This window comes from Ochotona princeps, chromosome 21 (assembly GCF_030435755.1).
Source record: "Ochotona princeps isolate mOchPri1 chromosome 21, mOchPri1.hap1, whole genome shotgun sequence".
NCBI lineage: Eukaryota > Metazoa > Chordata > Mammalia > Lagomorpha > Ochotonidae > Ochotona > Ochotona princeps.
In genome coordinates this window covers 5223359-5247604 of record NC_080852.1, presented here as the reverse complement: position 1 = coordinate 5247604, position 24246 = coordinate 5223359, and the positions used below count along the sequence as shown (strand labels likewise).

Sequence of the window (24246 nt, the reverse complement as noted above, 5' to 3'; positions counted from 1 at the left end):
TCATGAGAGCTGATTGGGAGGTGGGCTAGGCCAGGCTAGGCATCAGCAGATGCTGACACATACAAAAACCAGGGTTGGGGTTGGTGGGGGTTTATGGGGATCACCCTGACTAGGCCGCAGCACCCACTGATATATGTAAGGACCAGGCCTGTGGCAGGTTGGCTGGGCTGGGCGACAGCAACCATTGGTTCATGTGAGATATGGGGCTGAGGCACAACTGACCAAGCTGTATCCACCAGCATGTGAACTGGCTCATGCCAGTGACAGACCGCACTGACCTTGCACTGGCCCAAGCTTGTAGGAATCAAGTCTGAGGTCACCCCAGGCAAGATTTCTTGAGGGACTCCCCAGATAGAATACAGGACTCAGACCCTGGCCACAAGAAGTGTAGACTGGCCTAGGAGTGGGCCTCCTCCGTTGCTGATGCCTGCACACTGAATATGTCTAGACGCACATGAGGGACATGCGAGTCAGCTCATTTGGGCCAACAGGGGATGTTAGCTGCCATGTCACAGGATGGAAAGCAGGACAGGTTGGACCATTCTGCTGCCCAAGCTTTGCAGCATATTCCTGGTTCTGTGGATACACTAACGTGCACTTTGCCAATCAATAGACCTTGGAAAGATTTTCTCAACCCTGGAGCAATGAAACCAAACAGTGTCTTCGGGCCTCAACACCCTTGGAACACTCTTCTCCACACATTGGGGTCTCTAAGGAGTCATCAAATGACCACCCCCCACCCCAAGGTGCTTTGGAAGCAAGGAGTGGCTTCTCCTCCCCTGTGGACACAGGAGAAAAAAAAAAATTGAAACATGTCCCCACCCAACCTTCCTCCATACCTGGCCCTCCCCACTCTAATTAGGCTCTTAGGGGCATGCATCCCTGTTAGCTGTGTAAACAATGCTACAAGTAAAATTAAATAAAAAGGGAAGCTCTTCCTTCTAGCCCTTCAGTGAATGGGGGCCGGGAGCTCCCCCTGAGGGCCCAGCGCCAGGGAGCTTGTTGGTCAAGAAGGCACATGGCTTCAAAGGACCCAGGCACGAGTCGAGCATTTTATTATGAATGGATCGTTTTAGAGTTCACAGCACATGATCAAATAAGGTAACCCTTGAGCTTTCATCACAAAGGATGGACAACAAAACCCCATTACTCACTGCCCTCTGCTCAGTCACCTTTTCAAAGGTGACTGAACGCTCACCGGAACATGATGCTTCCCTCTACCCCTTGTGACCTCGTGGTTCATGTCCCTCAAGGCCAGCACGCAACCCTGACTAGGCTGGGCAGCCAGTTACTTGCCATGGTCCTGTATTTTTTTTTTTTTTTCCCTACTCCTGATGGCTGGGAATACAGCTCTCTTGGTGCTGCTGGGAGGGGCCCACACAACCTCCCCAAGACCAGTGCACCCCTCTACAGCGTGCACTGCTGGGCCCTGGAGCCACTCTATTCGTTGATCTCCTCATCATCCTCAAAGGCCTCTTCACCATCGTTGGCAGTGGCGTCCTGGTACTGCTGGTACTCAGACACCAGGTCATTCATGTTGCTCTCGGCCTCTGTGAACTCCATCTCATCCATGCCCTCGCCCGTGAACCAGTGCAGGAAGGCCTTGCGCCGGAACATGGCAGAGAACTGCTCCGAGATGCGCTTGAACAGCTCCTGGATGGCCGTACTGTTGCCGATGAAGGTGGAGGCCATCTTGAGGCCACGTGGCGGGATGTCACACACGGCCACCTTGACGTTGTTGGGGATCCACTCCACGAAGTAGCTACTGTTCTTGTTCTGGATGGCCAGCATCTGCTCATCCACCTCCTTCATGGACATGCGCCCACGGAAAACGGTGGCCACGGTCAGGTAGCGACCATGGCGCGGGTCACAGGCAGCCATCATGTTCCTAGCATCGAACATCTGTTGTGTGAGCTCGGGCACGGTTAGGGCGCGGTACTGCTGGCTGCCCCGGCTGGTGAGGGGCGCAAAGCCCGGCATGAAGAAGTGCAGGCGTGGGAAGGGGACCATGTTCACGGCCAGCTTGCGCAAGTCAGCATTGAGCTGGCCCGGGAAGCGCAGCGACGTGGTCACCCCGCTCATGGTAGCTGACACCAGGTGGTTGAGGTCACCGTAGGTGGGGGTGGTGAGCTTGAGCGTGCGGAAGCAGATGTCATACAGGGCCTCGTTGTCGATGCAGTAGGTCTCGTCCGTGTTCTCCACCAGCTGGTGCACGGACAGCGTGGCGTTGTAGGGCTCCACCACGGTGTCGGACACCTTGGGCGAAGGCATGACGCTGAAGGTGTTCATGATGCGGTCGGGGTACTCCTCGCGGATCTTGCTGATGAGCAGGGTGCCCATACCCGAGCCCGTGCCCCCGCCCAGCGAGTGCGTCAGCTGGAAACCCTGCAGGCAGTCACAGTGCTCACACTCCTTGCGAACCACATCCAGCACCGAGTCCACCAGCTCCGCGCCCTCCGTGTAGTGACCCTTGGCCCAGTTGTTGCCGGCACCTGTCTGCCCTGCAGGGAGAAGGAGAGTGACCATGATCTATACAGGTCGCTGGGAGAAGGGGTATTCACACCAATCAGAGGACGCCCTGCAACCCAAAGGGGCTGGGGTAGGTAGGCCAGCCATCACGGACAGGCCTGGAGGGCCCAACAGCTCATTTCTAATCTCCAACAAAGTAGTTATAGTCTGGTTTTTTTTAAGATTTATTTTATTTTCATTGCAAAGTCAGATATACAGAGAGGAGGAGAGACAGAGAGGAAGATCCTCCATGCGATGATTCACTCCCCAAGTGACTGCAATGGCCAGAGCTGAGCCATTCTGAAGCCAGGAGCCAGGAACCTCCTGCAGGTCTTGCACATGAGTGCAGGGTCCCAAGGCTTTGGGCCGTCCTCAACTGCTTTCCCAGGCCACAAGCAGGGAGCTGGATGGGAAGCAGGGCCGCTGGGATTAGAACCGGCACCCATATTGAATCCCGACACGTTCAAAGCGAGGACTTTAGCCACTAGGCCACCGCACTGGGCCCTAAAGTCTGGTTTTTGAAAAGGATCTATTTTTTCTCTGTTGTTTGCAAGGCAGTGACACACGGAGAAAGACGGAGGAACAGACAGACAGAGCAGTGACTCCCTCCCCTAAATGCACAGTCAGGCAAAAAAAGCAGGAGCCACAAACACAACCCTCCCAACTGGGCGGCAGGAACCCAAGCACATGAGCTGTCATCAGCTGCCTCCCAGGCCGAAACTGAAGCGGAGGCAGAGCTGGGCCCACACCCCAGGCACTTCAAAAGGAAATGCAGGGCCCCACCAAGCAGGGGTCAAGTACAGAAGAAACTTAGTGTCCCATGGTTTGCCCCACAGTCCTTGGCCAGACTGGCTTCTTTACATCTGTTCAGAAGACACTGATGGGAAATGTTGGCTCTTCAGCTTAGAATCTTTTGCAATCATTTCCTTTAAAAAAACTGAAGGCCGGGCCCGGCAGCGTGGCCTAGCGGCTAAAGTCCTCGCCTTGAAAGCCCCGGGATCCCATATGGGCGCTGGTTCTAATCCCGGCAGCTCCACTTCCCATCCAGCTCCCTGCTTGTGGCCTGGGAAAGCAGTGGAGGACGGCCCAATGCATTGGGACACTGCACCCGCATGGGAGACCCGGAAGAGGTTCCAGGTTCCTGGCTTCGGATCGTCGCGCATTGGCCTGTTGCGGCTCACTTGGGGAGTGAATCATCGGACGGAAGATCTTCCTCTCTGTCTCTCCTCCTCTGTGTATATCTGGCTGTAATAAAATGAATAAAATCTTAAAAAAAAAAAAAACTGAAAGCCAGGGGCCAGTGCAATGGCTTAACCAGCTAATCCTCCACCTATAAGCGCCAGCATCCCACAGGGGTGCCATTTCATGTCCCAGCTGCTCCACTTCCCATCCAACTCCCTGTTTAGCCCAAAGCCTGGGGACCCTGCATCTGTGTGGGAGACCCGGAAAAAAACTCCTGGCTCCTGGCTTCAGATCAGCTCAGCTCTAGATGTTGCAGCCATTTGAGAACTGAACCAGTGGATGGAAGATCTTTCTCTGTTCCTCTCCTTCTCCCTGTACATCTGATCTGCCTTTCCAATAAAAATGAATCTTAAAACACAAAACAGAAGGCCCGTCATGCAGGAAAACACCTTTTCCCAAACTATACAAACAGTACAGGCCCGTGTGTGTGTGAGTATGTGAGCGAGGTAGGAGGGTACCCTCAAAACGCCCAGGAAGGAGGACGAGGAGTTATATATTTTTTTTTGTTCTTATGGTTGCCTGTGGGTTCTGCTTCCCTAGACACAGCACGTGGCCTCCGCACACTGCTGCTTGGAGATGCCTTAAACTGCACACCTTCCCTCCAAAGCTGAAGTGTTCTCTGCAGAAAAACGTATTTTTTTTTTCAATTAGTTCATTATTCTACAGGTGAGTAGTAAATATTGCCAGCAGAGGGCAATGCATAACATCCATCCCATTCCTTTTATGTAAAAATTGAGAAATCTCCAAAAAACATTTTTTTCTTGTTGAGGAATCTCATTCACATGGACACGGACATGGAATTAAAAGGTGCTCTATGGGCTCGGCGGCGTGGCATGGTGGCTAAGGTCCTTGCCTTGATCCCATATGGCCGCTGGTTCTAATCCCGGCGGCTCCACTTCCTCTCTGTCTCTCCTCCTCTCAGTATATCTGACTTTGTAATAAAAATAAAATAAATCTTTAAAAAGCAAAAAAGTAGCAACAACAACAACAACAAAAAGGTGCTCTAACAACGCCATTCTATTCTTTGATCCCAGCGTGAATGACACACCATAATTCCCATAGGGTTCTAGCATCAAAATAGTGGATCAAATGATTTACAGCCATCATTCTTTCCTTGTTCCTCCAACAACACCAAGCAGGCCTTACCAAGACTTACCAAACACGACCTCGCTCTTTTCACTTGAAGGCAGTTTGTTTATTCCATTCTATACTTACAGAGGAAAAGAAACAGAGTCAAAGCTCCCACCTGCTGGTTCATTCCTCCAATGCCCATCGCCGGGAACTGGGACCTCAACCCAGGGATCTGTTCCTGGCGGGGGGAACAGCCCAAACACTTGAGCTGTCAACGCTGCCTGAGAAGGTCTTTGTTAGCAGGAAGCCAGAATCAGGGACCGGGCAGTGATGGGAGCGCAGGCATCTTGTATGCCCAACACCCCCTCCACCTTGTTTTATTATTCATGTGTTACATAGCTCCTCCACAAACTTTTAGGGGGGCAGATCTGTCTTATTCAAGCGACAGAAGCTTCCATGGCCTCACACAGACCTCTTCATATTTCTGCAAGCATCAGTGACCAACCTTTGCAGCGGTTCCACTCTGACCGAGCGTGGGCAGGTGCATGCCTCAGGCCTTGTCCATGCATGGCAGGAAGAAGGCAGATACTGGGCTCCCTGAAGCCACCACAGCCGCTAGAGGCTGCCAAAGGCCCCCTCCCACTCGTGGATCCGGGGACACACACACCTGGCGCTAGTACTCTGGATTCTGTGGTGGCACGGTGGGTGGCCCTGCCTTGTGCAGAGGCCCCACTCTTAGGGGAGTGAAACCCTTATCCGTGTATTGAATAACCAGTCACCTGGGCCCCCGAAACGTCCTCAAGTCCCCCAGATGAGTAGGGAATCCACAGCCACTAGTATAAACGTGGGGGAAAGGATGCGGTGAGCGCCCAGGATGAGAAAATCAAACAATTCAACCATTCTCAGGAGATTCCACCTTCCACTTTGAAACTGACACACATCCAAGCGCTCGCTACCCTGGTGCCCATGGGAAAAGCCCCTTCGCAACCCACTGTGCCAGGGATATGTTGGTATCCGTGGAATGCCAGCGGCGGTTCCTCTCCGTGAGTCCCTTTCGGAGCCCACAGCTCTACCTGCCCAGGGTTTTCTAGATAGACCCATACTTGTGCATGAGCCACAAATACACTGAAGTACCTTAGAAACAGGAAAGGTCCCAGCTACCTCGGAGTCGGGTTGAAGCCACGATGGTGTGGATACACTGGAATGCTGTTAGCCACCAACAAAGAGCAGCTAGTTCTAAAACGGGGGGTGGGAGATGCTCCCGTAACAAGCAGCGTACACTGTTGGCTGTTACTGTACATGCGTCATAGACAAACACCTGCTTCCCCAGGAGTGCCTCCAAAAGTTCACGGGGAAACCCCTTCCTACGCACGGATCTTTGTGTGTTTGTTTATTCATTTATTTTGGCCTCAAGCGGTCTTTCGCCTAACAATGAAGACACCCACATCCCACAGCAAAGTGCACTGGTTTGGAGATTCCAGCTTTCCTGCCCCTGTGTAACCCCGGGAGGCAGTGGTGGGGCTCCCAGCACCCACGTGCATGAATCACACTCCCAGTCCCTAGCCCTTCCCGTCGTTCAAGTGAGTTAATGAATGGGAGTTATCTCTGTTGCAGTTCTGGTCTGTTTGGGCAGATATACAGAGAGAAGGTTCCTGGTTCCTGCCTTTGGGTAAGTTCAGCTGTTGAGTCCATTTGGGGAGTGAACTGGCAGATGGAAGATCTTTCTGTTTCTCCTTCTCTCTGTAAATCTGCCTTTCCAATAAAAATACATAAATCTTTAAAAAAAAAAAAATTTATTTACTTTGAAAGTCAGAGCTAGGGCCCGGCGGCGTGGCCTAGTGGCTAAAGTCCTCGCCTTGAACGCGCAGAGCTCCCATATGGCCGCCGGTTCTAATCCCGGCAGCTCCACTTCCCATCCAGCTCCCTGCTTGTGGCCTGGGAAAGCAGTCAAGGACGGCCCAAAGCCTTGGGACTCTGCACCTGCGTGGGAGACCCAGAAGAGGTTCCTGGTTCCCAGCATCGGATCGGCACGCATCGGCCCGTTGCGGCTCACGTGGGGAGTGAATCATCGGACGGAAGATCTTTCTCACTGTCTCTCCTCCTCTCTGTATATCTGACGTTCCAATAAAAATAAATAAATAAATAAAAAGAAAGAGCTAGAGGGAGGGAGCGAGAGAACTTCTCCCATCCAAGTACTAACCAGGCCCGACCCTGCTTAGCTTCCAAAATCAGACGGCATCAGGCAGGTTCAGGGTGGTATGGCCGTAGAGGAGAGAGGACTTCTATCTGCTAGTTCAAATGTTTGCAGTGACCAGGGCTAGACCAGGCCAACGCCAGAAACCAGAAGCTCTAACTAGGTCTGCTACCCATATATGGGTGGCAGGGGCCCAAAGCCTTGACCAAAAGTGGAGCAGCCGGAATACAAAACGACAGCTATATGGGAAGACATATACGTGCACACAGAGGCCTTACCCACTATGCCACAATGCCAGCCACAAATTAAAAAAAAAAAAAAAAGTTTTTTTTTCTGCCAGAATGAACTGATCTAATTCCATTTCTCCGCATGCGCCTAAGTCCCTGTGTTGGGGTAGGACACATCTGTTAGGACACATGGGGATCCTGCAGTGCTGGCTTTAGGGATGGGCCTGCAGGGAGCAAAGGATCTGCTGTCCACTCCGGCAACGCTCCTTCCTCGCATTTAGCCAAACAAAAGTGTGCTGCCGCCTATCACAGCCCTTCAAGTGCAGTGCTCGAACAAGGGGATTGCAAGGCGTTCACTTTCAGCACTGCGTAAGACGTATCCAGGTCTAAGCCTCAAACTTGTTTTAGGCTAATCCAAGGAAAGCTGAGGTACCAAAGGACACCTTTAAGGACATTCAAGTGTCATCTATAAGCAGGGAATTACGACTTAATGACAAATAAAATGCCTGTCATGGATAGCGCACAAGATGTGCTGTCGAACTTTCCCGAAGGATACAAAACGCTGTGAGTAGCACAATCTCATTTCCTAAAAGCAAAATCGACTTTGTGAGGGTGGGCAGTGAAAAGGCCGCAGTTCCAGCCACCTACAGTACAACACTGAGCTGTGTCCCTAGGAAAAATGACCTCCAGGGCCACCAGTGGGCAAGCTGGAAGACTCTCTACTGACAGTCTACACTTGGATGAGAACTGAAAAAAAAAAAATGCATTGTGCAAACAATTTGTTTGGAAGGTGAAATGAAGCACATTTAAAGGACCTAAAACTGACCAGAGCAGGCTACACAGAACCATTCAGCCCCACCCTACAAGGGGGACGCGCAGTGGTTAGTGCCCCACCCCATCCAGCAGGCAGCAGCCTGGCCAGACCCACACCAGGCACTGGATAGCAAACACCCCAGCGTTAGCTTCATCCTTGAAGTCAGCCTTGCGCATGGATGAGCAAAACTCCGGGAAGAACTGTCACACCTTCACATGGGAAAGACCAGGCAACTGTCACAGCAGGCTGGGAACCATCACTGTACCACTGCCTGCAAGCAGCAGGTGGCTGGAGGCAGACCCCCACACGCTAATAAATCAAGCTCACCCTGCTTGGGGGGTGTATCCAGGCTTGCTCCAGCTCACCCCAGCCACATGTCTGCCTCAATCTCCACAGCCCTATTAGCCCTAACTTTGTATAGTCAGGTTTTCTCTGCTCTTGACAAAAGGAGGAAGCTTGGTGACTTCTGAAAATATTTTGCTGCTGTCTCCTAGCAACGAACATTCCCGGTTAAATATTTGGGGGGGTCATAAGTTGAACATCTTCTGCAGTGATGTTTGTGGCATTCATGCTGACTCTGGATTATAAAACACAAGCGGTAGATCTCCAGGGGTTGGCAGTCATGCTGCCGCAGCCGCCACCCAGCTCAGAGCCTACCCTCAGCTCTCCCCCAAGCTCGGCTCAAAAGCTCACACTGGCTGATGAAGTCTGAAGGCTGCATCTGACCTTGCTTTCCCTTCTAGCTCGGAAGCTGGAAGGAAAAGTTACAAATAGAACAAAGAAGCTTAAAGCTAAGTTTGCCATCCTGATGCTTAAGTTACACCCCCCCCCACACACACACACAAAACTGCAACCATCTCATACGCATGAGTGCTGTGCCATCATTTTAAAAAGTTTTGCAAAACGACAAGGATGTTTCCAAAAGTTTATGGGGAAAAAATAAAATTAAAGAGTAAGTTTAGGCCCAGCGCGATAGCTCAGTGGCTGAACCCTTTACATCTGCCAGGATCCCATATGGGCGCCAGTTTGTCCCGGCAGCTCCACTTCCCACCCAGCTCCCTGCCTGTGGCCTGGGAAAGCAGTCAAGGAAGGCCCAAAGCCTTGGGACCCTGCACTCAAGTGGGAGACCCGGAAGAGGCTCCTGGTTAGTGGCTTCAGATCAGTGGATGGAAGATCTTTCTGTCTCCCCTTCTCTCTGTACATCTGCCTTTCCAATAAAAAAGAAATTTTTTAAAAAAACAGTAAGTTTATTTTGGTGCAAAAGCAAAAGATGACATTCATGCATTTTCCATGAACTTTCTGAAGATCTTGTGTATAGACCTATGTTGCCCAAAATTCACACGGGTAACTTCATTCGCTTAAAAAAAAAAAGACTTATACATTTCGGAGGCTGGGTGTGTCCTGTAACTCCCTCCTTCCCCCAAAGACAAGAAGAAATAGAGAATTAGGAAGCAATGATTTCACTCACTATTCCCTAACCATTAATCCTTTCCACCCTGGGTCAGCCATGTAATCATCATCAACAATTTAAAAATTAATTAATTAATTACTTTTTAAAAAGAAAAGAAAAAAATACTCATTTATTTGAAAGACAGTGTTGAGGAAAGAAAGGGTGAGAGGCAGAGTTCTACCCAATGGCTGCTGAGGTCAAGGCTGGGCCCGGCCAAAGCCAGGAGCTTCTCCCAGGTCTCCCATGTGGGTGCAGGGGCCCACACACGCGTGGGACACATGCTGCTGTTTCCCCAGGCACACTGCAGGGAGCTCAACAGGAAGCGGAGCAGCCAGGACTCGAACCAGTGCCCATACAGGATCCCAGCACTGCAGACAGTGGTTTTGCTCACTATGCCACAGCACTGGCCCCAGTAATTCACTTTTTTTTTTTTTTGAAGAATTTTATTTTATTTTTATTGGAAAATCAGATCTATAGAAAGATGCAGAGACAGAGAGATCTTCCATCTGCCAGTCCACTCTCCAAGGGGTCGCAATGGCCAAAGCTGAGCTAGTCTGAAGCCAGGAGCCAGGAGCTTCCTCTGGATCTCCTATGTGGGTGCAGGGTCCCAAGGCTTTGGGTGGTTTCCTACTGCATTCCCAGGCCACAAGTGGGGAGCTGCAAAAGAAGTGGAGCAGTCAGCTCCTCCTTAGGCCTGGCCCAGCCCTGGCTATTGTGGTCACTTGGGGAGTGATCCAGTGAATGGAAGGTCTCTCTGTCACTTTGCTTTTCAAATAGATAAATACACACACATATATATATATTTCAAAGATATTTCAAACCATTGCCTGGTGCTACAGCTCAGTGGCTAAATCCTCACCTTGCATCCATCAGGATTCCATACGGGCACCAGTTTGTGTCCCTGTTGCCCCCTTTCCCATCCAGCTCCCTGCTTATGGTTTGGGAAAGCAGTCAAGGCTGGCCCAAGGCCTTGGGACCCTGTACCTGTGTGGGAGACCTGGAGGAAGTTCCTGGCTTTAGATTGGCTCAGCTCTGGCCATTGAGGCCACTTTGGAAGTGAACCAGCAGATGAAAGATCTTTCTTTCTGTCTCTGTTCTCCCTGTAAATCTGCCTTCCCAATAAAAATAAATTTTAAATTATATATATATATGTATATATATATATATATTTCAAGTCAGCATAGCATTTTAAACATTTTAAATGATGTAAGATGTTAGTCCTCCACTTGTTGACACTAGCATTCCATATGTGCTTCAGCTCATGTCCGTCGCTCTAGTTCCTGATCCAGCCCCCTGCTTATGGCTTGGGAAAGCAGTGAAGGATGGATGGTTCAAGACCTTTGACTCCTGCACTCACGTGGGAAACCAGAAAAAAGCTTCTGGCTCCTGGCTTTGGACCAGCTCAGCTCTGGCTATTACAGCCATTTGGAAGTGAACTAATCAATGGAAGCGCGCGCTCTCTCTCTCTCTTTCTAACTCTGACTTGCCAAGTAAAATAAATAAATTAAAAAAAATTTTTTTTTACATAGCTGAGTCAGTAATAGAAATTTATGTCTGACAGCAAAACAAAGATGCAAGAAATAAATGTGGAAATAGTCTAAATGCCAAATGCCATTTCTAACATTTTTGAAGGCATCTGGGAAAAATTACAAAACATGGGTGTGCCTTCATGTAATCTGAGCCTTCTCCATCCTGCTCACTGGCACCTAGAAACATTACAACAGACTTTTCTTTCCTTTTTTTTAAGATCTAGTTTCTGGGCCCGGCGGCATGGCCTAGCGGCTAAAGTCCTCGCCTTGAACGCACCAGGATCCCATATGGGCGCCGGTTCTAATCCCGGCAGCTCCACTTCCCATCCAGCTCCCTGCTTGTGGTCTGGAAAAGTAGTAGAGGACGGCCCAAAGCCTTGGGACCCTGCACCTGCGTGGGAGTCCTGGAAGAAGCTCCAGGCTCCTGGCTTCGGATTGGCTCAGCTCTGGCTGTTGCAGCCACTTGGGGAGTAAACCAGCAGAAAGAAGGAAGATCTTTGTCTCTCATTCTCTCTGCAAATCTGACTTTCAACTAAAATAGAATAGAATAGAATAGAATAGAATAGAATAGAATAGAATAGAATAGAATCTTAAAAAAAGAAACTAGATTTTTTTTTTAAAGATTTATTTATTTCATTACAGTCAGATATACAGAGAGGAGGAGAGACAGAGAGGAAGATCTTCCACCCGATGATTCACTCCCCAAGTGAGCCGCAACAGGCCGATGCGCCGATCCGAAGCCGGGAACCAGGAACCTCTTCCGGGTCTCCCACGCGGGTGCAGTGTCCCAATGCATTGGGCCGTCCTCCACTGCTTTCCCAGGCCACAAGCAGGGAGCTGGATGGGAAGTGGAGCCGCTGGGGTATGAACCAGCACCCATATGGGATCCCAATGCATGCAAAGCGAGGACTTGAGCCACTAGGCTACTGTGCCAGGCCTGAACAACTTTTTAAAAACTCTCTCAATTTCCAGGTCCAATAAATTAAACCAAAGAAACCACACCTGTAGCAGATGGTGGCTCCGAGGAACTGGCTTCTCACTCCCACAACGGTCTACAGTGATCAAACCCAGCTCTTCCAGGAAGGCCCCCTAAGACATCTCCCCAGTGACACATAGGCGGCATGGATGGTAACACACGGAGCTGCTTCAACACCCACCACTCATCTTAAGGAATGACAGAAGGCCAGCGCCACAAGGCTGAGGGCAGACATGGTCAGCTGTGTGTGTGGAACTCGATTCCTCCTTCCTGTTCTCTCAGAAAGCTTCTGCCCCACCCAACATGCACCAGGAAGCCACGTTTCAGCATCACGTCCTGCAGGTTTCCGCTCTGAGCCTGTGTCCTGTCTTGTTCAGAACACTGATACTTTCTATGACTGGGTACAATGCCCATGGCCGGGGCACACCGCCTTGACTCTCCCACTAAAGCAGTGCTTAAACTACTGAGGCCGCATCCAACAGGTGCTGGGCAGCTACAGCCCTTCAAACAGAAGCGTGGTAAAAACTGGCGGCATTCATGCTACGGGAACATCAGCAAAATGTTCACAAGGTTTCAACATGTTCCTTCTTAAACCCATCCCAGCACTGGAATGAGAAACAGAGACAAACGAACAGGGATGAAGATATTCATGGCAGACATTTTCCTACAAGCCAAACCTTGATTTTTTTTTTTTTAAGGTGTATATATATATATATATATACATGTATACATATATACATGTATATATATATATATATACACCTTAAAAAAAAAACACCTGACTACTTACCACTACAAAGTTAAGAATTTCAGGCCCAGTGCAATAGCCTAGGGAGGATCTTAGTGTACCACCAGGATCCCATATGGGCGCTGGTTCTAATCCCAGCTGCTCCACTTCCCATCCAGCTCCCTGCTTGTGGCCTGGGAAAGCAGTCAAGGACGGCCCAAAGCCTTGGATCCCTGCACCTGGAAGAATCTCCAAGTCCCTGCCTTCAGATTGGCTCAGCTCTGACCACTGAGGCCACTTGGGAAGTGAACCATCGACGGAAATCTTTCTCTCTGTGAATCTGCTTTTCTAATTAAAAAAACAAACAAACAAACAAGAATTTCATGGGGGGGGGGGGTTGGCTATGTTAATTTCAGAAGCGACTGCTAACCTGGACTGTGACTTATTACACGGTGTTCGGTGGGAAGGCAAGACGCAAGATGCTAACACTCACAGCTCAGGAAAGTCAGCCAAATGCCCCAGCTGTAGGCACCTACCTAGGTTGCCTTGTACCTAAGTCAGTATTAACACTGCAGGGAGAAAAGCAGCCAATATGGGGTTGGCATTCTGGGCCTGGTTAATGCCAAATGTATGTTCATTATACCAGTGTGCCAGCATAGTGGTTTATTTTTATTTATTTATTTAGATAAATGTGGAAGGCGGGGAACTCCGGGTTAGGACACACGACCCTATCCCCCAAGTTGGGGAGCTGGATGTTACCTGGGGAAGGAGTCTGGGGATATATTGTAGTGGGAGCAGCTGAGGGCATGTTTGACAGTGGAAGGATGGTTTCGGGGTCTTCCATGGACCAGGCCATTGAGCAAGGGAGATGAGAGGTAGTGGTTCAGAGGAGGAGAAACTGGAGGACATATCTGAGTCAGGCCAAGGCACCTACCCACGTTGAAGACTTGGGCTGGGCTAAAGCAGGTATCAGCTGCTACCCACTCGCATTCGCAAAAGCTGGGGCTGGGGAGCATGCGTGATGGTGCTAGGCCATGAGTGTCCGAGCACGGGGTGGGCCACGTCAGGCTGGGCCCCAGCACCCACAAGAACAAGAAAGAACCAGATCTGGGGGGCCAACTCTGTAGGGGATTTGTGGACTTGCCTCTGTGGGACCGCAGCATCCACTGGTTTATGCAGACAGCTGGAGGTGGTGATGGGCCAAGCTAGGCTGGACCACAGAACTCATCTGACAGGAATGCACCTGACACTTCTGGAAGCTGGGGCTGTGGGGAGGCCAGGTGGGAGCAGCCTGCAGCACCCACCGGTACATGCAAACTCTGGGACTGTGGGCAGACCATGCCAGGCAGGAGCACTGCACCTGGAAGGGGAACTTGGGGAACTCCCCTACTGGGCTACAGTTCCCACCTGGGAGCACAAGAGTTGGGCCTAGAAGAGGGCCAAGCCAGGCCAGGCAGGGCTGCTGCACTTGTCAGCATTTGTGTGGGCCAGGTCTAGTGACAGGCCAACCCGAGTGGCTGCAGTACTTGCTGGCACACATGAGAGCCAGGACAGAGCGTGGGCCATGCCAGGCCGGGACGAAGCTCCTGCTAGCACGCACAAGACCTGGGGCAGGGAACGGGGCTGGTAGGGGGAACTCTGGGGACTCCTCTGCTGGACTGCAGCTCCCATCGTTGAGTACAAGAACAGGGGCTGTGAGCAGGCCAAGCCAGGCAAGGTTGCAGTACCCCTCAGCATACATGTGGGTTGGGTGTGGGAGCAAGGCAAACTGGGCTAAGCTCTAGCACCTACTAGTGCCGTGAAAGCCAGGATGAATGTAGGACAGGCCAGGCTAGATCATGGCACCCACCAGGTCACATGAGAGTCAGGTCTGGAGGTAGGTTAGGCTATAGCACCCATTGGTGAGAGCTGGAATGAGATTGGGTCAGGCTAGGTCACAGCACTTGCCAGTGAGGGCCAGGACTGGGGGTCAGCCGTATCAGCCTGGGCAGCAGCACCCAACAGCACATGCAAGATCCATAGCTAGACCATGCTGGGCTGTAGCACTCATGGCATACGTGCAGGCTTGCACTGGGTCAGTCCACAGCACACCTTGACCCGAGTGAGGGCCAGGATGGGATACACGCCATGCCCAGTTGGACCGCAACACCACCAGTTCACACGAGGGCTGATACTGGGAGTGGGCCACGCTGGGCCAGGCTGGGGAGAGCTGGACTGGAGGAAGGCTGCCTGAGCCAGACTGTAGCACCTGCTGCTAAATGCCAACAGTAAGCGTTGGCTAACTCAGACTGGTCCACAACACCCGCTGGCATGCCTAAGAACCCAGGGCTGGGAGCAGTCCTAGTAGGGGAACCCGTAGCACCTCTCTGCTGGGCCACTGCTTCCTCAAGTGAGCGTGAGAGCTGAGACTAGGAGGAGGTCAGGCTGGGCTGGACTACTGTACCTCTGGCACACAAGACAGCCAGAATGCATGTAGACCAGCTGGGCCAGGCTGCAATACCAGCTGGCAAGTTCCAGGACTGGGTAGGAGTCATGTAAGGTTTGACTGCAGTAACCCTTGGCAGAAGCAAGATTCAGCACTGGAAGCATGCCTGGCAGGAGAACGGTGTGTACTCCCTGCTTGGCTGTGCCTTTTGCTGGTGAGTATAAGAACTAGTACTGAGTGCCAACCAACCTGGACAAAGCAGGGACACCCGCTGGCATACATGTGGGTTGGGACTGGGGGTGGGTGGACAGGCTGAGCTAAGCCACAGCACCCCTGAGCGTGCACAAAAGCCAGCTGGGGGGCCCGGCGGCATGGCCTAGTGGCTAAAGTCCTCGCCTTGAAAGCCCCGGGATCCCATATGGGCGCCGGTTCTAATCCCAGCAGTTCCACTTCCCATCCAGCTCCCTGCTTGTGGCCTGGGAAAGCAGTTGAGGACGGCCCAATGCATAGGGACCCTGCACCCGCATGGGAGACCCGGAAGAGGTTCCTGGTTCCCGGCTTCGGATCAGCGCGCACCGGCCCGTTGCAGCTCACTTGGGGAGTGAATCATCAGACGGAAGATCTTCCTCTCTGTCTCTCCTCCTCTGTGTATATCTGGCTGTAATAAAATGAATAAATCTTTAAAAAAAAAAATCCAGCTGGGATGTAGGCTGGGCTGAGCTAGGCCACAACAGAGCCTGACATGCACAAAAACCAGGGTTGGGGTGGGTCTGATGGGAGTTATTGCAGTTTGCCCCAACTAGACTGTGGCACCTGGTGGTTCGTGTAAGGACCAGGTCTCTGATGGGCTGGCCGGCTGACTGGGCTGGGCTGCAGCACCCATTGGTTCACAAGAGGTATAGGGACAGAAGTGGAACTGACCACACAGCTGTATCCACCAGTATAAGCGCTGGCTAGCGCACCTGACCCTGTACTGGCTGGCACACACAAGAGTCAAATCAGTTCATCCCAGACAAGGTTTCATGGGTGACTCTCCAAGTAGAATGCTGACCACAGGATGTGTTATCCGATCTTGGAGTGCATGTATCAAGACTGGGCCAGGTCTCCTCCGTAGCTGACGCCTGTGCAACAACATGTAAACAACATGTCTAGATGTACAGCTCATGTAGGCAAGCAGGGGACGCTAACTGCCATGGCAGAGGATGGCAAGCACAATAGGTTGAACCATTCTGCTCCCCAAACTTTGCTGCCCAAACTTTGCAGCACGTTCCTGGGTCTGTGGATGCACTAAGGTAGACTTTGCCAACCAGTAGACCTTCAAAAGATTTTTCTCAACCCTAGAGCAACAAAATCAATGTCTCAGGGTTATTGGAATGATTCAAGGTTCTGGTGCGGTAGCCTAGTGGCTAAGGACTTTGCCTTGTACACCCGGGATCCCATGTGGGCACCGGTTCATATCCTGGCTGCTCCGCTTCCCTTCCAGCTCCCTGCTTGTGCTCTGGGAAAGCAGTAGAGGATGTCCCACGGCCTTGGGACCCTGCACATGTACATGGGAGACCCAGAAGAACCCCCTGGCTCCTGGCTTCAGATCAACTCAGCTCTGGCCATTGCAGCTACTTGGGGAGTGAACCAGCAGATGGAAGATCTTTCTATCTCATCTTCACTCTGTAAATCTGATTTTCCAGTAACAATAAATAGACAAATCTTTTAAAAAAGAAAGAAATCACTCAAGTTAATACCCTTGGAACATTCTTCCCCACATTGAGGTTTCTAAGGCATCATTAAATGACCATCCCCCACTGCGGCCACTGTGGTACTGATGTAGTTTGACAGCAAGAAGTGGCCTCTTCCCCCTCACCTCCTGGGGACACAGGAGAAATAAAAATTTGAAACATGTGTCCCACTGACCTTCCTCCACACCTGACCCGACCCTCCCCACCCTAAACAGAGTCCCTCAAAGGTCTGCATCCCTCTCAAATGTGTAAACAATATTAAAAGAAAAAATTTTTAAAAGTTCAGCATTGGGCCCAGCACGGTTGCCTCGCAGCTAAAGTCCTCGCCTTGAACGTGCCAGGATTCCATATGGGTGCCAGTTCTAATCCCGGCAGCCCTGCTTCCATCCAGCTCCTGCTTGTGGCCTGGGAAAGCAGTCGAGGACAGCCCAAAGCCTTGAGGCCCTGCACCCATGTGGGAGACCTGGAGGAAGCTCCTGGCTCCTGGCTTCGGATTGGCGTGCATCGGCAATTGCAGTCACTTGGGGAGTAAATCATTGGACAGAAGATCCTCCTCTCTGTCTCTCCTCCTCTCTGTGTATCCGACTTTGTAATAAAAATAAATAAATCATTAAAAAAGAAAAATAAAAAGTTCAGCATTACAAACCAAGAGCAAAGAGACTGCAGGGCTGACAAGGATAGAGAGAAAAGAGTGCCTGGGGTCACTTATTTACTCTAGAGTTCAATTCTTTAATAATGAAATTATATAATTTTTGGGGGGGGGGAAACAAAGCAAAGTTAAAATTCAAAGTAAAATACAACTAAGCGCGCTGCATTCCACTCCCGTGGTGGGACGATGGCACCTGCTGTGCCTCCTTTTTTGGACCAGCCAGAAACCCAGTCCTAAGTGAATGGATGTGCACTGGGTGGCTGTGTTTGAAGCCGCTATGCTTTAGGATGGTCTTTTACCATTTACCTGGAATTTTACATATACCTTTTTTAATACATAAGAACCCACACAGGTGCGTAAGTATGATGTAAATGTGAAACCCATCTCAAGCAAAATACCCGCAAAGTGGAAGGTGGTGTTGGGCCTCCTGGGGGGCACCTGTGCCTCCACCGGGCAACCTTTGTGCATAAGGCCCGCTTCCCACAGCCAAGTGCCTGAGCTCAAGGCCCAACTCAACTTCTGACTCCAGCTTCCTGCAAAGCAGACCTAGGAAGCAGCAGGGGCTGGCTCAAATATCTGTTCCTGTCACACCCTTTCAGAGGCCTGGATGAAGTTCTCAGCTTCTGGGGGCTGGACGCAAGTAGCCTAGAGGCTAAAGTCCTTGCCTTGCATGTGTCAGATACCATTTGGATGCCAGTTCTAATCCCAGCTGCTCCACTTCCCTTCCAGTTCCCTGCTTGTGGCCTGGGAGGGCAGTCGAGGATGGCCCAAAGCCTTGGGACCCTGCACCCGCGTGGGAGACCTTTAGAAGCTCCTGGCTTCTGGCTTGAGATCGGCTCAGCTCTGGCTGTTGCAGTCACTTGGGGAGTGAACCAATGGGTGGAAGATCTTTCTCTTTCTTTCTCCTTTTCTCTGTAAATTTGACTTTCCAATAAAAATAAATACTTTTAAAAAGAAACGAAATCCTCAGCTTCTGGCTTTAGCCTGGCACCTGGTTCTAAACCTTTTGGGGGGAATTTGGGTGAATGAACCAGTCAATGAAATCTCTCTTTAAAAACAAAAACAAAAACAAAAAAAAACTAGCTAGGATCCAGCATGGTAGCTCAACAGACCAATCCTTCAGCACCAGCATCTCAAACGGGCACTAGATCGTGTGCCTGCTACCCTACTTCCAGTGTAGCTCCCTGCTTACAACCTGCAAAACCAGCAAAGAATGGCTCAAGTCCTTGTATCCCTGCACCCTCCTGGGAGACCCAGAAGAAGCTCCTGGCTCCTGACTGGTTCAACTCAGGCCCTTGTGGAAATCTGGGGAGTGAATCAGCATTTTGAAAATCTCTATTTGTCTTTCCTTCTCTCTGTAAATCTTTCAAATCAAAACAAATAAATATTTTTTATTTTTTTTTATTAGAAAGGTAGATTTACAGCAAGAAGGAGAAACAAAGATCTACCCTCTGGCTCACTCCCCAAATGGCTGTTAACAGCCAGAGCTGAGCCAATCCACAGCTGGGAGTCGAGAGTCTCCCCCGAGTTTCCCACGTGGGTAGAGGGTGCCAAGGCTTTGGGTCATCTTCTACTGCTTTTCCAGGTCACAAGCAGGGAGCTGGATGGGAAGTGGAGAGCTAGGATGGGAAGTAGCATCCATACGGGATGCCAGTACTAGCAAGAGGACGATTAACCAATAAAGCAGGACCCCTCCCCCAAAAGTGAATATTTCTTAGAATAAATAAAGTAGCTAAAACTAAGAGATGTTAGGTTTTTCTAAGTATGTGAAAATACAAAGAAAAAACATAAGTGTAATTTTTCTAAGTGAAGAAGTACATTAGTTTTGTCTAGTAAAGCTTAGTGAGTCGAGACAAACACAAGGCATGCTCTGTGACCCCGCAGGTGCTTGGGATCCTTCATGTCACACAAAGCAAAGCTCAAATGGCCAGACGGGGCACCTGAGTCAGTCCAGGCCACACAGCTGAAGGCAGCTCAGCAGTCCAGGAAGGTGGCCCAAAGGGCAGCCGCAGGTCACTGCAGGATAAGCCGCCAGAGGCAGGGCCCTCCTGGTTCTCTCCACACACCCAGCCGCACTGTGATGCCAGGAAGGTGGACAGAATGCCCTCTGCCTGGGCCAAGACCACACTAGGGCAGGGTCAGGCAATGAGGACCCCAGATGACCTGCAGTGGGGCAGGCCAGGGCCCCCCCACTCTAGCGGAAACCAGGCTGCTGTTCACCTGTTTTCACAGGACAATATCCTAGAAATTCTTAATTCAGGGATTCAAAGCCGTTACACTGTCTGACTCTCAGTGTTGCTTGGTTACAATGTATTTGATGTACACACACACACACACACACACACACACACACACACACAGAGCTGCAGGGCAGGCATCTGGCCTGACAGTGTAGATGTCATTTGGGATGCCCATACTCAAGTTCCTGAGTTCAAGTCCCGACTCCTCTCCTGACACCAGCTTCCTTCTAATGCACACCCCGGGAGCCATCAAGGATGACTCAGGTAGCTGCATTCCTGACACCCATGTAGAGGACCTGCATTGAGTTCCTGGTCACAGCCCAAGCCCAGCTGTGGCCACTATGTGGAGAGTGAACCAGTACGTGGGGAGCTTTTTTGGTCTCTATATCTCTCTGCCCCTCAAATAAACCAATGTTTTGAAATTTCAAATTCCAGATTAGAAGCCATGTTCTGGGAATGGTGTGGGGGGGAGGAGAACTGATTGTTTCCACTCTAAACTCTTCTATGCCATGGAATGTTTTTTAGCTTTGCACATTAAAAAAAGTAAATGCTTTACAAAAAGAAAGAAGGGAGGAGGGAAGACAGAACCTACCAAAGATGAAGTTATCAGGCCGGAAAAGCTGTCCAAAAAGCCCGGATCTCACACTGTCCATGGTGCCCGGCTCCAGGTCCACCAGGGCGGCCCTGGGCACATATTTCTGAGCTGGAGGAGGAAAAAAAAAGTGCATGTTATTCTCTGGTTTCCAAGGTGACTGGCTCCCAAGCAAGTCCCACCTGGAAGGGAGTGGCCAGCGCCTTGGCAGAGGTCACAGTGAGTTTCCACTACTCCAGAAGGTTAACACCAGGGTGGGGAGGTGGCCAGCAGGAATCAGGCAGGAGGACTCCAGGGAGAGGCAGGATGAGGCACCAGCCCTCCTGGCTGCCTGCCTCATGGATCTGCCACTTCCCTCTGACACCTGTTTGCCAATGGCAAGTTTTCTCATCCCATGGAAATACACTGGGTGGTGCAGCAAAACCAATCCAAGCTCCAGGCTGAGCCATCTCCCAACAACGCCCCCTGGTTCTGGGTGCCCCTCCACTCCCTTCACCCCTTCCCTGACCCTCATTTAGGGAGAGCACTTCCGCTTGGAAGCACTGGTCCCAGGGAGAAAGAGGTTAACCAAAGTTCCAAACTCACAAGGCTGCAAACACACACACCCAGGTGGAAGAGCCAGCTGGAGCCAGAAGGGTTAACAGGAAGTGCGGTACACGCTGGAATTTTCCCAGTGCTGCCTAGAAATCCCACCTTCCCCTGCCTGGTGTCACAGCTGCTCCAGTGAACAGTGTGACTCACACACAGCAAGTGACCGGGTGTGGGGGCAGGGGTCCCTCCAGGACCCAGTGTGTATGAAGGACAGCAGCACCCGGCACCTCCTCACTGTTCTCCCACATCTGGGTTTCCTGTTGTTTGGGGAAGAATATCACGCTAATAATAAAAGCTGTGGTGGAAATGCCTACAGCACAGCTTGTATTCAAGGGTAGTAGAAAAACAATCGTGTAAAATGGGAGTAAGGGGTGAGCGTGCTGGGGTAGCCCTGGTTTGGGTCTCACCTCTAGCTCCTGATACAGCTGACAGTGTACACCCTGGGAGACCACAGTGGGGGCTCCAGATATTTTGCTGTGGGAGACAGATTCTGCTCTTGGCTCCCAGCCCCCGCTGGGTCAGAGCTCGGGTCTCTGCTCCTCTTTCGATAATTCAAACAACCAAAGTTTATTCTGGTGCAATAAAATGCTGAAATCCAAGCCCACCAGGGACCTTTAAACAGTTCACAATGCGGTTGGAACTCCATAGCCAGACTGCAGTATCTGCTCATTGCAAGCAAACTAACTCACCCTTTACCCCAGTTCTCAAAAACTTGCTGAAGGGCGTACCCAGCATAGGAGAGGAATTATTTCCAAACTTGGCCAAACTACGGCCTGCAATTGTTCTTCAACTTCTCCATCAGCCACACAGACCTGCCGCGGTCTCAGCCTCTGAAGTCGTAGGAGAAAGGGATTTTTTCCTCCCACCCCCTCCAAAAAAAAAAAAAAAAAGTTTAGCCCAAAACTCCCAGTTGCGAGTTCCTTTTCAACTGAACTTTTCTCCAAGATGCTTGAGAACCACTCCCCGGTTTCTTCCCGTTGCGACTTCGTTCCTTCTTAAGGGACACCCAGAAAGGGGGCGCTGTTCAGGGCGCCCCAACTGGGTCGGGTGTCTACGGGCTGCGCGGTTCAGAGGCCCAACCCCGCAGTTTGAATAAAACGGACCACGGCTTTCCCGCTCCCCTTCCCCCGGGGGAGGGGAGCAAGGGAGTGGCCCGGCGTCCTGCTGGGCCCCGGGAGCGCGCGCCCCGCAGCCGCCCAGCCTCGCACCACCGCGGCCCCTGGAGCCGAAGGGTGGGTGGCCGGCACCGGGTCGTCGGGTGCGGGGAAGACAGGGCCGTGCTACTCACAGGATGACTCATTGTAGTAGACGTTGATCCGCTCCAGCTGCAGCGCTGAGTCCCCCACGTAGCCTCCGGCCGGGTCGATGCCGTGTTCATCACTGATCACTTCCCAAAACTGCAGAGGAGCAAATGCATCAGGATCCCGAGCCCTGGAAGACCCTTGCGCGCTCACCGCGAGGGGCGGGGGCGCGGGGCCGAATTCCAGGCGCGCCAGAGCCGCAGCCGGCCGCTCCCAGCCGGGACGGGAAGCTGCTGGGGGAGCAGCAGGGGTTCCCGGCCGCGCCTCGGCTCGGGCCCTGGCTCCTTCGCTCCCCGCCTGGGACCTGGCGAGGGGCGTCGAAGACCCTCGGACACAGCGCGAATGCACGCCCCGGCGGGGCGGTCGGTCCCGTTAAATCACCCACCTGCACCGCGCAGCCCCTGGCCCCCTCAGTGCCCACCTTGGTGCCAATCTGGTTCCCGCACTGGCCCGCCTGGATGTGGACGATCTCCCTCATGGCCGGCGCGACTCTGTGCTCTGGGCGCTGGCTCTGGGGACGGCGGTAGCTGCAACTGCAACTGCGTCCCGCGCCGCCCCCGGGGCCTCGACCCTGCGCGCCCGCCCCGCTCCGCCGCCTCCCCCAGCAGCCTCCGACCAATGGCTGTGGGCCGCGCCCTCCCGGCCGCCCCCGGCCGCCCCTCCCAGCGCCCGGCGTCCGCAGCCCGCGCCCCCGCAGGCATCCCTCGGCCGGGGCCCGACCCTACGGCGTCTCAATCCCGAGGGTGGCCGAGGGGGACACCGAGAAATACCCTGACCCGGCACGCAGGGCCGGGAAGGAACGAGTCACCAGGACAGAAGTGGGACGGGACCGTGGAGACTTTGGGGGAGGAGGGAAAAGAAAGGACACGCGGCTGGTCCCCGCGCACTCTTGCTGCCCCCTCGTTGTGTCCCTGGTGGGGATCGTGGCTGTTGCTGCCAGTAAGCTGTCGAAGGCCGGCGGTGCCCAGGGGTGGATCGTTTTCGGGACGCGACCACAGGAGCCTTTAGGGAACCCCCACTCCCCGACACGCGTCCCTAAGTCCTCGCCCTCCTGCGTCCCTATCTTCGGGTGACGCAGGGACTCTTCCCTCCAGGCCACTCGGGCTGGCGGTGACTCCCCGCCCTCCTCCGAGGTGAAGGCGCCCTGTCCCGCCGCCTCCGCATCCTTCCCGGGAGGGAGTCGGAGCTGAAAGCACTCGGGGGGCCTTGGGCTGGAGGGCGCGCCGGGCTGGGCTGCCCCCTCTGCCTCCCGGGCTTTTCATAGCTTTGGCCGTCGGAGGGAGGGGTGCGCACGCGGATGTTCTTTGTTCGGACGCTCGTAGCGCCTGGAGAGGAAGCTGGCGCCCCACCGAGCTTGACTTTTTTCCTCCCAGGCTCTAAGACAGAAGTCTCCCCAAGATGCGGGAATTCCCGGGGCGGGGATAAAGGGAAGTCTTTTGAATCAACGCCATCCGCGAGGCTCACTGGCACATGCACTCCTGGAACAGCTACCTAAGTGTCCACCAGATAAAATCCCGGGATTTCTGTGCCCTTCAAGGGGCCAGGCCGTTGGACTTGTGAATCCAGGTGACTCGCAGCCCGATCCTGCTTCCGTTTGCAGGGTGCACTCGGTGTTGGCTCACTGTCTTCCCCGTAATAGGAGAGGGCTATCCCTGGTGACCACTCACAGCTTGGGGGGACTCCGAGTCATTTGCTGGTCATGGTGAGGGGTGTCTGAAGGTGCAGCCACCTAAAGCTTTGATTTAAGTGTTGCTCAGGGCACGTGGTCTCTCTGCACCCCTTGGCCAAGGCCAAGTGGAAATTTCGTATGACGAGGAAACAGCTCTGCTCTGTATTTGCACCAGCGGCTGCTTCTCCGATGTAGAAAAATTGGGGAGACATCCTCGTGTAGTGGGGGTTGGATGGGAAGGAGGGGATGACCTATCAGCGCATTTTGCTCTTCTGGAGTTTTGCAGGTGTGCCCAACATTAGGGATAG

The 24246-nt window shown here is 52.3% G+C and overlaps 1 protein-coding gene across 1 annotated transcript; it reads right to left on the bottom strand.

Annotated features, from left to right (window-relative positions):
• Nucleotides 1-1032: 1032 nt before the first annotated feature.
• On the bottom strand, nucleotides 1033-22849 carry TUBB6 (tubulin beta 6 class V). Its single transcript, XM_004581633.4, has 4 exons — nucleotides 22691-22849; nucleotides 22257-22365; nucleotides 20378-20488; nucleotides 1033-2501 (listed from the first exon to the last, which is right to left on the bottom strand). The coding sequence occupies exons 1-4, from the start codon at nucleotides 22745-22747 to the stop codon at nucleotides 1441-1443; spliced, it is 1338 nt and encodes a 445-aa protein (XP_004581690.1). The 5' UTR covers nucleotides 22748-22849; the 3' UTR covers nucleotides 1033-1440.
• Nucleotides 22850-24246: the final 1397 nt, after the last annotated feature.